We start from the raw sequence: 16,224 nt of genomic DNA on the forward strand, positions 1-16,224 counted from the left end.
TCATACTCATAATACAAGTCAGAGCCTTATAAAAAAAAAGAAAAAGAAAAAGAAAAAAGAAAGTTGTGTTTCCAAAATTGGAGTTCAAGTTATTTTTACTTCCAATAGTGTTAACGTACTACACAGGTCATGAACAAGATTTTTTAAATTTTCATTGAAAGTGGGCTAAAGCGGTTAATTAAAAGTAGTCTGACATAAATGTAAATGCTGTAATTTGATTATTTTAATAAACCATGTAACTTGGATGGATTCGATGCTGGCGTGACCACAGTGCACACGTCTGCTGTTGCTCACAGAGGTCCAAGGGATCGCTCAGAGAGTTTGTGTGTTCGCTCAGACACATGAAAAATTAGAGGGAACATTGTTTGTCTGTACTTGAAAGTAGTTCAAATCCTAATCAGAATCAGCAATCAGACTTGAATATTTCCATCATCATGTTTCACTGTGTGACAGATAATGATCACATGGTGTGATACACTGAATAATACCACTTTATATCAGAAAGTAGAATCATTCTTTCTGAAGTTCTTTTCCTGATATGCACTCTTTTTTATAATGAATTAATTGAGAAGTAATTTTGCAAATCACATGGTTTAAGTAGATTAGACTTAGAAAAGCATTTTGACATTTGTACTTTTATGAATGGGCAAATAATCTCTCTTTAATAGCGAAAACAGACTATCAAAGGAAAGCTGTCATGTTTGTCTCTGTGGAGTGTGCTACAGTAAATGTTCTCAAGACCATGTTAAACCACGAGATATTGGAACACTGAAGCATATATATAGACAGAAGGCTGAAGGCCAAGTACTCCCTCCTGTGTAATTGCGTTAATGAAATAAAATATGGTGAAAAGGAGCAGGAAAAAAATGTGTTTAACTATTTTATGCTTGTACTCTTCTGGGAGAAATGTCTTACAAGACAAGAGAGGTGATTTACTAGGTTTTAAGTGAGGACATAGTTTGTTTTATCTTATCAGCTGGATTCATAACACATTATTGTAGGCTTTATCTCAAGTTATCATTGGAACACAGTTTAAATCAGACAATAACATTTTGCAGCCTAATAACACAAATGCAAACAGTATGGAAGTATAGAACATTGCCATAAAAATCAAATTGTCCAAGCTTTTCTTCAAGAATATTTTAGAAATTTTAGAAAAATGTACTTTCTTCCAAAGTACCTAAAGCTCTTTCACGCAAGTACTCAAAATGTGATGTGTGGATTCACATGACATGTGGATTCCTAATCAAGCAGATTCTAAATTAAAATTCTTGAACAAACAACAGATAACAGCTGGGTACATGTACTTTATTCATATTTCATATATGTTTGTTTACAATTATACAAAAATACAGAATACAGTAGAGTTTTCACCCAGAATACCAACCAGGCATTAATAACATTTGCTTTTTGGCACCCAGACTTATTTCCTGCCTAGAGCCATTTGACTCACTCACTGAAGATAGATGGACTGAATGACTCGCACACTCAAAAGCACTGTTCAGGATGCATCAGAACACATTACGACTCACATAGGAACAGTATTAAAGGGAAGTCATTCTCTTGACTAATGCAAGAAATTGCTTACTTTCTGGCTTCCCCGCATTAGACATACTGCTGCTTCTGGCTCTTGCATAGACAGGAAAATGGGAGACCATGTTTTTTTTTTTTCTATTTTTTTGTTCACAGCTTAGACCTGTTGCAGCTCATTATATTCAAAGACCATGTATAAAAGCAACTTTTGACATAGTATACCTTGTTTGCTCATTTGTGGCTAGAGAAGCCCGTATCTCTGTCAGAATATTGGAAACTGCGTGTAATAGTCTTCATGTGGAGAAGCACAACCTAAAGGTAACTGTAGAGAAAGTCTCAGGTCTTAACTGCCATAGATATTATACTTCAATACGGTTCAAAAATGCATCCTTGAAAGGAAGCAACTGACTGAAAACTTTGAAATTGCAATACTTTGTCATACCACACGTTTAGATATTTCCTCTAAAAGTACTGTTGGTGTAGACTACACGGACACCAAAGTGTTATACTTTTTCCTAACACAGACTCGGCTCGCCATAAAGAACATGTCACAGGAAATTTGTCATGATCAAAAGCGTTCCTCAAAAATGCATTTTTGAACATTTTCTTGCAGTTCAACACTAAAAACAATACCACACGAAAAAATTCCAGCTATTGATGCTGAAAGGTAAAGTTGATCTGAACTATATGAACACCAATGTGGTATACATAAAAAAACAAAAAAAGCAAAACAAAACATATATTTAATTTTGCACAATATACTCTTTACTCCTATATGAAAAAATTCCCAACATATAGTCCCAAATACACAGGAAACAAGCAGTTACCAGATTAAAAGTTTCCTATAGGATATAAAGGATAAAATGTAATGTGGACAGAAAAGTTAAAACCACTGCAGTTTGTTCAGCCATTTTAGTTTTCACATTCTGAAACATTGCTTTACTAGATCCAAATCTTTACTGGGCACAATTCAAACGAACTTAACTCTCAGTTAAAAATAAAAGAAGAAGAGAGACTGGAACTCCTGTCTGTTATTTTTGTCTGCCCTGTAATGATCTCGCCACTCTGCTAAAACACGGAAACATGGAAGGACTTTTACATTTCCACACGAGTCACTCACACCAACCAAACAAGGCACAAAAACATGAATGGACATGGTACAATGTAAGACCACATATGTAAGAGAAACACTCAAACTAGATATAGATACTGATGTTTGTGTCCTGCCAGTTATGTCATTGTCAGGTATGTGTCTGATGGGAAAGGTCACAGTCAGTGTGTCCTAATCACACTGCTACCTCTTTATTGATTGTCATTAAAAATATTCATAATTACTTGACTACAACCCATCATAATTTATTGGATTCCCCACTTTGTCTTTGGGCAAGGCTGTGAAGATTAGTTTCCTTTTTAAATAGTTTAACCCTGCTGCCCGTTTCCTCAATACTGTGATAAGTTGGCGCAACTTTAAGGCAAAAAATTCAATATGTGGAGAACTTTGTGGATTATAAAGGTAAGGGGCATTTTTGTCAATTTTTAAAAACTCATATCATCTGTTGACCTTTATTAGCATTTTAATTTTGATAAATACACTCACTATTTCATCAGATTTTCTACGAGTGCTTTTCCTGTGCAACACTAATTCTGGCAGTATTGAAAGGCAAAGTAAGCAAGAACAGATGAAACCTTATGAGTGAACAGTCTACACTTGATGAGCCTGATTTACGATTACATTTGGTTTTTGAACGAACAGTTTAAAAGAAAGATAGTTTATCATAAAAATCTAAATGCTAAGGTCTTTGTTGAATATTTCTGTTTCTGTCTCAAACAATTTAGTGTTTTTTCCTTTGAGGAATGGCCATCAAGAAATCTCTTATGTAACAGTTTTTGCCTTGCAAACATAGATGTGTGTAAAGTAAAAAATAAAGGCATTGTCGAACTAAAACATTTGCTAAGGGAGGCCGATTGCTGTCTTATATGTGCCTGTCTTCTATGTTCTGAAAAACTCACCTTTAAATAAAATAAAATAAAAAAAATATGAATCCACAGACGTCATCCCTGATACTTGTTAGCAGAATGTCATTGCAGATTTTAACAGTCTAGATCTAAGTTAGTCAAAGCAGCATATTCTGTATACATGTGTTCTCACACATTCTAAATCACCCGAGTTATATATACGCACAACAACAACAACACCGATAAGAAAATGACACTTGTTTAGGAGGAATATGTTTTGGGGTTTGCGATGTGTTAGTATACAGAACCTTTTTTCTTCTTTTTTTTTTTTTTTAAATGTGTGGCCCTTTAGTAATGGTGCTGTTAAATGACTTAACTTCAGACATTATAGTTGCATGAACAGCAGCCACTGAGTGCTGCCACCAATAAATAAATACATCATATATCCCCATGGGTACATACTGTACTTAAAGCAGATAATGTGACTACATCTTGGAACAACACAGATTAACATTATTAATCTTAAGGAAACCTTGGAGGCAGAGGAAACTGTGGAGCTGTTGAAGGTGTGGTTAACATGAGGGTCACCGGAGGTAGTAATTCAGGCTTAAGTTCATACAAGACATAACCAGCATAACACTGGTCACCTTGTGGTATGTTCCTTGAAAATGAAGCGGCAGGCCCAAAAACACAGCCAGACTGAATGACACGCTGGTAAAAAGACATAGCTTTCCCCCAAAGATCTGTCGATCCAGCAGATTCTGATGAATGATTAGTCGGAGTCATAGAGTCCAAGGATGAGTGTGGAACAGGAGTTTATAACAGCAAATATCTCACTTTTTTTTCTCAAAAGCATGCAGTCTTAGAAGAAAGGCAAGCTTATCCGCATGATATAAGTGTGTGATTAAACCAGAACAGTCTTGGTGATGTAATATGCCATCGTGAATCTGGAGAGCAGTCATGAACAGGCCTTTTGCCTCTACGGTCTCACAATGGAATTCAGCTTCGTGTTTTCTTTTCACCCTTGGACACCAACAGAAGAAAAGGGTAGAACCCTGTGAGAAAGGAGAGTGAGATGAGGTTTTAGAGCTTTTTGAAATGTATTTGCTCTTATTTACAGCAATGTCAAAAATCTTACCAAATACACCGAAGAACACCAAATGCAGAAGCCTTACACTATTTCAATGACGTTCAGCATGTTCCTGCAGTTGAACAGACAGACATTATCTTTCAGTGAAAGAAAAAGAAGAAGTAGAAGAACAAACAAGAAAAGACATCAAGAACAACAGAGATGGCTTTCACATGACAGGAGTCAAGGTTGGTACAGTAGGACAACGTGAGCAATGCAGTCAAGACGTTTGAAAAGTGTAGGAAAACTACTTTTGTCATTTTTTACTAGTCCTGGCAGTAAATATATATCTTCAAACCTTTTTCTATGATGTGAATATATACGCCTCCTAGCTACTTTATCAGGCAAAATTAACTAATGGAAATTAATCAATCACATGGAAGCAAATTAATGCATTTAAGCATTTAGACACAGTCACGGTGACCTGCTGAAATTTAAACCAAGCATAAGAATAAAAGGTGATTTAAATGAGTTTGAAAGTGGAATGTTTGTTGGTGCCATGCTGGCTGGGATTTTCCCCACACAACCACCTCTTCTAGGGTTTACAGAAAATGGTCCAAAAATAAGTGAAAAGAAAATATGCAGTGAGTGGCATTCCTCTTGGTTAAAATGTTTTGTTGAAGTCAGAGGAGATTGGTCTGATTGCATTCAGTTGCTTGGTAGGTTACAACAAGGAAACATCATATTTGAAGAAGATGGCTACAGCAGCAGAGGCCCGCAAAGATTGTATCTTCTGTCAGATAAGAACAACAAACTGTTGCAATTCACACAGGCGGAAACCGGAAAGCGCAAGGAAAATTGTTTCCTTGTCTGATGGTTTGGCAATAAGACAATAAGATGGTAGAGTCAGAAGTTGGGTTCATCACCATGAAAGTGTGCATCCATCCGACTTTGTATGAGCGTTTCAGACGAGTGTCGGCGCAATGGTGCGGAGCAGCAAGCGGTCCCCAAACCCCAGGTCACGGACCCGTACCGGAGTCGTTTGAACCGGGCCGCGAGAGTTGAGGCTTGGGTGTGAAATTTATGGTTTTTGGGGGGTTTTATTAATTTTTATTGATTTTTTAAAATCATTTTTATCGTTAACTCGGTTTCCCTGGGTCTTTTCCTGTGTATTATGAATAAATCTTTTTTTTGGTACCGGTACTGGTTTTATTTTGTTGTATTTATCCCTGATACCTTGAAGGCTGCCAAAATATTGACATAAACCGGTTCGTAGTGCAAAAAAGGTTGGGGACCGCTGGTGTGGAGCATATTTCCTTGTCACACTTTGAGCCCCTTAGTATCAACTAAGCATTGTTTAAACACAACAGCCTAAATGAGTGTTGTTGGCAACCATGTTCAACCCTTTATAACCACAGTGTGCCCATCTTGTGATGCTTGCTTCCAACAGGATAATGCGCTATGTCACAAAGCTCAAATTGTCTCAAGCTTGTTGCATGAACATGAAACTGAGTTCAGTGCACTCAAATGGCCTCCATATCCACCAGATCTCAATCCAATAGAGCACCTTTGAGATGTGGAGATTTTCATCATGGGAATGCAATCAGGATATTTGCAGTAACAGTGCTGTGTCAGTCATGTCAGTGCTGTCTTGAGCCAAAATCTCTGTGGAATGTTTAGTACATTGTTGTGATGGACTAGCACAGAGGTGTCTCCTAAACTTTTTAATATGGGTGGCAATATGAGGGTTATATATATGAGTGACACCCTACAGTTAGGTGAAAAATTACCTTTTTATTTATTTTTTTATTTATTTTGTGCATATACTTTTTAATTTAAAATAATGACTTATTATTTTTTGTTTCTTGCCATTGTGCAAAAGTTAGGCTATTGACCTTCTTTAAAGAGTCTTGATGATATTCTATGAAATATTTCTATGAAATCAGGGGACTTACAAAAGAGTGAATATGAAGGAAATGTAAAAAGTAAAGTAGCAGCAGAATTTGATATGAGTCCAAAGCCTAGGCCTAAAAATAGTGTAATAATAAACACACAAAACATTTTCTACTACTAAATTCACAATTTTAACAAAACCCACACCTCCAGTATTTCACTGCAAATTTGCTATTTTAGAGTTTTCATGCCTGAAGTAATACCTTTGATCTCTGTTTATATTTTTTGTGAATAAATAGTACATAATTAACAGACTGCTTGCTCAATCAGTTTTAAGCAACTAATCCAGCTGCAGTAAGAAGTCAGAGCATAATTTTGCTGCAAATTTGCATTGCCTGTAAATTAAAAACAAACAAACAAAAAAAGCTCACTTTTCTGATATTTCAGTATCTAGTGGAGGTGCAGTCCCTTCTGTTCCTGTGAGTCCTTCTTCTGCAGGATTCTGTTGAACATCGTCCTGGTTCCTCCATGATCTGACCTGTGCCAGGTTAGCAAATTCCTCTTAATTCCAAAGTTCACCACAAGGATCAACGAGGTGTGTAGAACAATGGCACAAAGTTGAAAGGCTGCCGCCAGCTCTCATAAATTCAATGGAACAAAGCACGACTGTATCTCTCGACATTTTCATGGGCTCATATCTCTTAGGTACTTCAGCTTAGTGTTTGAGGTCAAAGGTTGGCTCACCTTCCATACAAGCAAGAACACGATGGCTAAAAGTGGAATGAAGAGTAAGGAGAGAAGGCTTCTCTCCACCACCTCAGGCAGGAGTCTTTGTTGCTGACCTAGGATTAAAAGGACAAATTCTCTTAAAAATTACTTAAACTATGATTAAATATTAATAAATAAACTTTTTCTTCAGTGATTTCTGTTTTTTTAATAATTAAATTTTCTTTGTTTTTACCGTGAAAAGTAAAGATCATCACCAAATAAATATTATACCGTACCTTATTTCTTAGTTCTTACTATCTTTAACATAAAGAGCATTTTGCGGCACAAACTACTGATAATGTGCAAAGATTTTCTTGGCATCCATTCAAATAAAATACTGAAATTTAATCTCTCTGGAGGTTAATGTGGTTATCAGGAAAGCAACAGTAAACAAAAAGAAACTTATTATATCACCATGTTCTTGATCTCTCCCCCCCCCCTTCAGTGTTTCTGTTGTGTTACTACAACCACTCTGCAATGCACTTACACTTCACACTGTAATGAATGTTTATGAATCAGTATGAAATGTACATTCTGTCTGCATTTCCACATGCAGTCAATCAAAACACTGACAACTTGTGAAGATGCAAAGCCCTGCAGGGGTTTTAACTGAGTAGGCAGGTAAACACTTAAAAGGACAAGGCGAGGCACATGATGAGGAATTTGTCCCGAAGAGCACTGCTCATCAGTGACAGCATTCTGAGGGCACTGGCTTACTTGATATCAAAAGTGGAAAAACACTGTTGCCCATTTGGCACACCAGCTGGACTGGTTTTGCAGCTCATTTTTTTTCCTGCAAATATCCACAGACTTACTTGTGTTGCAGTCATTTGGACACAGTGGGCTGGTAGTGGGGGACTCTGAAGGATAAACAGAAAAACACAAAAGAGATGGATTCAGAGTTACCAGAAAACACAACAAGACAAATGAAAAAGTGACATAAAGGGATGGAAATTAAGGGAAGAGAGGAGTGTCAACATTTTATTGTCAGGTGTTAAAAAGGCACCTCAACACCACTTTTTCTACTCTCCCCTCAAACACGCACAATAGAGCTCATCCGACCACTCCGCAAAAGAAAAGCCAAGCGCTTGGGAAGATTGCTCTGTATTCAACGTGTAGACAATCAGGTTTCGGCTCTTTTCTTCCTTTTCACATGTGCTACCTTGGGACATCTTCCCTCGGTCCTGTGACTCAGCCGTGTCTCTATGGGCCATCTGACCGCTGAGAACATTTTTCAGCTCTTATCTTGCAAAGTTCTTGTGAAGAAATAATGGTTTGTGGATTAAAAGCTTCTCCAAACAGCCACAAGAGGTCTGTCCTAAATAAAGCCTTTTCACTATATTCCTAAGAGGGTGGCTGTAGTTTTACAAGCAGGAATGAACTTGTGACGGAAATGTTCAGGGTTTAAATTTATGTTTTGGGAGGGCGTTTTCAAGAGTTAAGGTTAGTTTCTGAACGCTGCCTGCTTTCCCACATCTTTAACTTATGCCTCGGGTTTGTGTGTTTTATTGTTCTCAGTCCTTAGTTTAGATTCTTTTGCAAATTTATATTCTTGTTAGTATAGTTATAACATTATTTTTTGGGGGGGATTATACATTTCTCAGAGTTTTAAAGTTTCCTTTCCAACTGTGGTTTTGACAAGGCTTAGTTTTAATTTTGTGCAAACTTCTATGGGTAATCTGGTATTAGTTCTTCATAGTTTCCTAGTGTCTGTGTAGATTTAAGTGCTTGATTTTTGGTTTATCCCACTTCCCCTGTGTTCCCCATATCTGCCGTTAAGTCTCCTTCTCTGTGTTAGACGTTTCCTTGTTTTGTTACTTTATTTTGGCAGATTTACAATATAAGTAATTATAAAGTGGAACTGATTCCATCTTCTGACTGATTAATCTGCATATATTTTGAATTATCTGTAACAAATAAATGTCCAAATTTTCATTACTTATACACTGCTGGATAACTCTATATTAACATAGTACCATATATTACTAGATAATTATTCATTTTAAGTAATATATATTTACTAAAGTTTTGGAATAATTTGTATGAAGTACAAAGAATATTTCCAAAAATACAGTGACGTATAAGATGAAGGGAGAATAACATAGAAGTATTTAAATTGTATGCTTCTTTCAGCTGCTCCCTTAATACATAAGCATTTGATTAAATGTCAATTCCACCACTGGTCCTATTTAGTGGCAGTGGGCACCCCCCCCTAGACACGCTCGTGCTGTGTAGCCCTTTGGTTGCTAAGTATTAAACTGACTTCAAAATATATCATGATATACCGTAATATATCACATATGAAAATGTGATTAAACAATCTTTCTGCTTGTTACTAATCATCATTAAAAGTAATCCTATTCAGTTATTCTTTATTATTGTTATCTGACTTATGAGTACTAAACAGTGTTCTTTACTTTCAAGTGATTATACCTTCTTCAATTTTTCTCAACATTAATGAATGCAAATTGTTGATACAGAGAAAGTGGTAACTTCATAAAATGAAAAATGTTGTGCAAATCTTAAATTCATATCTTTAAGGGCACATGTAGAATATCAGGTGCATTACAAAGTGATCTTAACTGTGAAACTAAAATGTGAAAAATATGATTATCCTCTCCTGACATTTTTTTGTTTTTTGTTTCCTTGCTGACTCTTTTCATGCAGAATGCAAAAAAGATGAATTCAAATTCAGATTGCGAAATCCAGACTACCTTAAAAACATCAGCTTCGTCCAAGAAAAGCTGGACTGACTGATAGATATTTCACCAGTCTTGTCATTTATTGTAGTGTGCTTTGGCTTAAAGCATCACACTCCAGATGGAGTGAACACGAGTGTGCAACATGCAGCTTGTTGTGGAGGCGTTACAACTGAACTTTTGCAGAAACACCTGAGATATATTAGTTCAAATAGTTTGACCCAGTGCTTTTTTTTTTATCCTTTGTTTTATTTTAATCAATAAGAATCTGTAAGAGGAAATGCTGACTCAGCATTTGACCACTGGCTCAAAAAAAGATCTACCCTTTTTTTGTAACATGAATTAAAGGCAAACACAAATGAGCAAACATTTATATATCACAAATGGCCTTATAGTAAATTTTCTGCAAAACCCAGTGCACAGTAGCTACAAACATGCTGCAATCAATACAAACTTTGCACACGAATTCAGCAATAAAGCAACAAATCTCACACCTCAATTAACCATTTAGTTTTTCTTCATTTAAACTAATGAAATTACACAAACATGTCTAACAACATAAAAGTGTTATATAGAGTACTCACCTTCTGAATACTCGTCTATTAATGGTGGGTATGGTGAGGTGGGACAGGGAGGAACATCACAGTCGTGTGCATCTTCTTTATTCTGTGCAGCTCTGAGTAAATCTTCGATGAAGTCAAAGTATTGGTTGGTGTCAAACCTCTCTTCCCTATAGTGGCACTCAAAATCAAGCATGATGTCATTCTGGAAATACAGAGACACAATTTTCATTAAATACATTTATTTCATTTCTTTTTTCCTTCCAAAAAAATCTCTAATTTTGCTACACACATGCAATCTTGCGCTTTTCTACATATTATCACATGAAAGTGCATGACTGTGCAAATGCTTCATGTATTTCAGACATTCAGTGTTCTGCAGCCTGTCATGTCTCGCTTGCAAAGCTGGTGTGAGAATAACTTGTGAATTAACAGAGTAAGCATCATGACTCCTACTTTCTGAACCTAAACCAGTAGCGACCATGTATTTGAAACAGACTATATGCTGCGTAATACCTGTGAGAATGGGTAACTTTTTCAAAATGTTGAAAACCCATTTCTACCCATATTAAATGAAAATCATGTGACTGAATGCATACCTGAAGCTTGCATGCTTTCGTTCTTTCTTTTTTTTTTGCAGTCCAAAAAAACTTCATCCAAAATCATTCAGATTTAAATAATTAGGCCACTATATATTTTGATTATGTGTTTTTCATATACATTATCCAATTATATATAATGCACATTTCAACATTGTTTGTCATGGATGCTGGATCTGTAATAAAAGTGGTAAAAGATAACCAGTAAACAATGAACTTACCAGATCCTGCATATGGACCCTTTGTTCTTGGAGTATCTGAATGAATATGCTAATGTTCTCTTTATTGGATGAAACGTTTCCAAACTTTTCTGATAACCTTACTAAGCTTTCCTCCAAATAGAAGATATTTAATTTCATCCAACACATCCCAGCCTGGAAAAAAAGGAACACATATGCAATATGAAATGCATGAACTGTGTGATACATACATGGTATAACATAGCAGCATAGCTGATGTGTTTACTGATAGTTTGACATGGGGATGTAGCTCAAAAAAGGTAATCATTGTCAGTGAGTTCATCGTCTTATGGCTCAGTCATACTAGAGTAAATGGCAGCCTTGGAACTAGGGAAAAGTGGCAGTTGCGGTGACCAGCTGGTCACCCAGAGGTTGAGCATGCGTCACGTTCAATCTCTGAGTAACCAGTTTCAAAGGCAAGGTAATTACATAGGTAAGAAGCAACCAGTGTCAAAACATTTGTGGTCCAACTGACTCGAATCATTCTCAGACAGACTGCTGAAGGTTTGCCAATAATTGCTGCCTAATTTATAAACACAGATTGTTAACGCACTACAATTAGTCTGAGTCTATGTGTGGCGTTGAGTGCAGTCTGTGGCAATAGGGGACTTGACTTTGCACTTTTGTTCACCTATAAAAGTTAATTGCTGTATTATTACAACAGATTCTATGTTATTAACAATTTGAACCAATCCAATTGCAAATTGATAGCAGATTGGTTCCATCTTATTGCTGATTCATTACCATCCCGACACACCCAAATCAATCCAAATATGCCAAATGACTCAGTGTGGCCATAAACCTGGTTCACCTCTTTGAAGTAACAATGTCAAATGCAAGGACAATTAAAGCTTTTTTTTTTTGTGCTAATCAATTTGCTAGATTTGTCATAAATTTGGTTACTGCCTGTTCATTGAAAGATGTCACAATATCTTACCTCTTCTTTAGGAATGTACTCTAGAGGAATTAGGTAATCTTTAGGAATATTTTGTCTCTGTAAAAAAGAAAGTACATTAACATTAAACTGCAGGCAACATCATAAAAACTTGAATTTTCATTCAGTTTGAAAATTTGTGAATTTACTATTATTGAAACCATGAACACAAAGACTTGGTGAAACAACTACACAGCTTTCTTTTTTGTTCCTGTTCCTGTTCAGGTGCTAACTTTCTTTTTTCTCCTCTGTTGACGAGTAGTTATTTAAAATATATATTCTAGAAAGATAAACAGGTAGTTTTTACTTTACACGGTTAAGTGATGGCAGTGATCAAATATGGCTCTCTGGAGAAATACAGTGTTTGCAGCTGTTTGACCAAAGACTTTCAAGATCTGCCACTGGTTTGAATACAGTTCTAATGCCTATGCATTGTGCTTTGTGTGTTCATTTGACTATATTTTAATAGCTATAATAGCTTTAGATTGTTCAGTGGTAGCCTGCCATGTATAACATACCAGAATAGACATTTAGTTTAGAATTTCTCAAATACAATTTAATTGGAGTGTTTCTCTTACCAAAGTGGAGAGTTTAGCGATGTCATTGGTCACTGGGTTGACGTTAAGTCTATCTGAATGCACCCCAAGCGTAATGAACAGCAGGAAATGGACACAGACGTGTATCCAACTCTGCAGGTCAGAAGGGACAAACATGTTTTGGCAATTAGTTACATCTTCAACATTAAAAGCCATTTATGATCAGAATCTCATGTGAGACATTAGATTAGAGTTTCACTGTACCTAAAAAGCAAAAGAAAAAAAAGTCACACTAAATCAAATTAAGAACAAAAAGAGTGGATTTTGCAGCTGTTCCTGCAACTTTCCAAGATTTAGAGTTGTTGGTGTTTCCATGCTTAACAACTCGGCCTCCCAAGCCTTTGGCCATTACTTGCACAAAGATGTGTTTTCTCTTATAGAAGTCACCAAGAAATACAATTGGCAATGAAATATGACAATTTTACAGCCATATAATAAATGTGTATTGCCAATGCTGTGTTGAGTACTATTCTTACTGGCTAGTCTTTATGGTGGAGACACATCAAAGCATTTTACAAGGACGTGTAATGTCACACCTGCAATGTTGGATAAATTACTGTCTTTGTTCTGGAAAACCAATTCAAGTTATGTCTTAAATCTATACAAAGGTCTTAAAGAATGCAATAAAGAGTCTGATAAGATGACTAACAGAATTCTTACTCAGAGGACTGCTTTCAATTTTCACTTGCCTTCTGTTTTAACTGGCAGTTGCTTTAGTTGTAAGAGTATTTTAGTTCCTGGCTCTTCTTTAACTTCTAGTGAAGTGAAAAAAGAAATAGATTCTCTGCCATTCTGGAACAGAGTTGGGTAATGACACAGTACTAGATGTTATTTTTATTTTTCAATGACAATGGATTTTTGTTGTCATTGTCTTACATGTTTTTTAATGTTTTTATGGTCTTGTCAGGTCGTAGATCGTATGGGTAGCCAGAAAAGAGAAAGAGCTACTTTAAAAGTCTTGAAGTATTACACACACACACACACCAAAAAACCCCATCAAGTATCAGCACACTTATATCAGGTCCGACTGTGATTAATTATTTTAAATTTGTGTACTTAAATAGAAGATATCAGATGCCAAACGTTAACCTTTTAAAATTTACATCCTTTGGATAATATCCCTTTTTGTAATATTGCTACTTGCCAAGTGTTAAAGTGATTGGAAACAGAGTGCTGCCATGTAAATGAGATATTTGTTCTTAAAAACATATTTCTCGCAGTAGGAACAATAATGTAAACATAGCTTCTTAAAGTTACTCTCAGGCTCGTGAAGAGACAGCTTGCAGTCTTTTGGCTGACCTGCTTCTTATGCAATGGATCCCTAATTCTCCTCTCAGTAAAGATGGGGCCAAAAAGGAGGAGAGCCCAAAAACACATTAGTAACCTTCAATGTGAACTTGCTGTTTGGTGGATAAAATTTAAAGTGTTTCCCAAAGGGAACTATGCCACATCTAATCTGGCAACCTTTATAACAAGATTTTGTTCTATTGTTAATGATGATCATACTATTTTGCAACAACTAACTGCGGCACAGACCTGGACCATCTACATTTCCCTGCCAGCCTGGGGGTGAGATCAGTAATTTTCAAATCTTTAAAGCCACCAGTGTTCCTCCTGTTGCTATATGTAAGTCACAATAAGCCACAACAGGAAGCCAGGAACAATGATCCATCTACATCAGGAAATGCTAAAGGAAAAGATGGAATGTAATTCAATTCCTTGTAGCTTGTATCATCCAACTATTGTCTTTAAATGGAAGTCGGGGTTGAAAAACAAGCAAGTTTGTTGGACACTTAAATTCATGAGTTATGCCTCAATCTTTAACCTCTAACCATATTTGTATAACAAATGAGGGATAATAAAAACAGAGTTCCCTGTCTACAACTAAAGTACAATGTCAGGATTTTTCAGCAAAGCAAAACCTGATGTTTATCACACAACATCTCAAACCACTCCAATACTCTTGTTTTTTGTCTTTAACATACTGTCTGTACAGAATGTGTGCACAGTGATGCTCATGAACGAGAAACAAGTGTATCTGTTGTCTCCTTTAGGTTAATGTCCAGTGTCCAGGCTGCCCGTAATTTCTTTAGTATGGATTACATGCAGAAACTTGCTACAGTACCTGAGTGTATGGAGTTACAGGCTTATAGTGAATTCAGCAGGCTAGAATCCTTAAAATTCCTCTTCAAGCCACAATATCCATCTGTTTACATTTCTTACATAGCTTAAGCTTACATAGCTTAATGGACATGCTCACTATATAGAAACATTTTTTTAAAAGATGATTCAGTGTGTCAAGTGTGCAGTTGTTGCTCATGCTGTAATTAAAAAAAACAACCCTAAAACTTCACACAGACTAGAAAGCATCCCATCAAATTTAAGTCAGTGAAAAGATTATTAAGAAAAATTTGCTAATTATGTTTGGTCATTAAGGACATTCAGAAGACATGTTATCATTTCACTATCAAGCTAGTAAACAGCTAACTGTTGTGCACATGTGGACCTCCTGTGACTGGTTTGCTATTGTCAACATTATAATTTCTGAATGTTTGCAAATGCAAATATACTAACAAATAAAACTAAATAATAATAAATAAATACAACAACAACAAAAAGAAAACAAACAAACAAAACATCAGCAAACACATCAGGTGGGGATGTAGTCACCATTCCAGGATCCTTATGAGACAGATTCATAACCCATGAAATAAATTAGCTAAGCACAACCAATCAACGAATGTTAGACTGGGTGTAACATGTTAAAGAACTCGATTAACCTCTTGGTGCTGGTAAGTTAAGTGTCTTTCTGAAACAAATCTTCATAAGATTTATGGTTAGATTGGGCTGATGAGGGGAATAGGACAACTGCTTCAATTTTGATGGTGGTAGAGACCTGACATTTCTGTATAATTAATGCAGATCCTATCACTATCCAAGAGGTTTTTAGTTTTACATCATATTATTCTATGAAAAGGTTTACTTAAAATGGAAATTGAATACTTGAAATAGAATATGATGATGGCCTTTTGAGAGTGACCAGAAAATACAGAATTTAAGTATTAAAACAAAACATAATTTAACATTTTCTTTTATTGCCTGAGTCACTAAAATCAGATTATGTAATTGGTTAAAAGGAAAAAAGAAAAAAAAGAAGAAGAAAAAAATCAAATGGCAGGACTCCTAGATCTGGATTACTACCAAAGTATAATTAATTGTTTCTTTGCTCCAAGGCTGAGCTGTCTTCCTGGATTAGGAAAACCATTCATATGTTACTTCTGTGCTGACAGAAGAAAAAAAGAACCCAAATTGTAGTTTACAATTCCCATTCATATTTATAGTACAACTCTCTATCATTTTGATTTTTATTCAGCAGAG

General features: G+C 35.9%; 1 protein-coding gene across 1 annotated transcript; it reads right to left on the reverse strand.

Moving 5' to 3' along the window:
- Window positions 1–1,287: 1,287 nt before the first annotated feature.
- kitlga (kit ligand a) lies at window positions 1,288–15,835 on the reverse strand. The gene is made up of 9 exons (XM_040026517.1): window positions 12,829–15,835; window positions 12,254–12,310; window positions 11,299–11,451; window positions 10,503–10,683; window positions 8,035–8,079; window positions 7,196–7,293; window positions 6,883–6,989; window positions 4,628–4,691; window positions 1,288–4,544 (listed from the first exon to the last, which is right to left on the reverse strand). The coding sequence occupies exons 1-8, from the start codon at window positions 13,000–13,002 to the stop codon at window positions 4,661–4,663; spliced, it is 846 nt and encodes a 281-aa protein (XP_039882451.1). The 5' UTR covers window positions 13,003–15,835; the 3' UTR covers window positions 1,288–4,544; window positions 4,628–4,660.
- Between the last annotated feature and the right edge of the window lie 389 nt (window positions 15,836–16,224).

Source organism: Simochromis diagramma, unplaced genomic scaffold, assembly GCF_900408965.1.
Source record: "Simochromis diagramma unplaced genomic scaffold, fSimDia1.1 OVJJ01000293.1, whole genome shotgun sequence".
Classification (NCBI taxonomy): domain Eukaryota; kingdom Metazoa; phylum Chordata; class Actinopteri; order Cichliformes; family Cichlidae; genus Simochromis; species Simochromis diagramma.

Bases quoted from the DNA above. Each gene is read 5' to 3' on its own strand.
- kitlga (XM_040026517.1), bottom strand. From the start codon at position 13,002: ATGGCTTTTAATGTTGAAGATGTAACTAATTGCCAAAACATGTTTGTC. The intron at 10,684-11,298 runs GTAAGTTCATTG...CTGTATTTCCAG, and splicing joins GGGTCCATATGCAGGATCTG to AATGACATCATGCTTGATTT. The intron at 8,080-10,502 runs GTGAGTACTCTA...TTTATCCTTCAG, and splicing joins AATAGACGAGTATTCAGAAG to AGTCCCCCACTACCAGCCCA.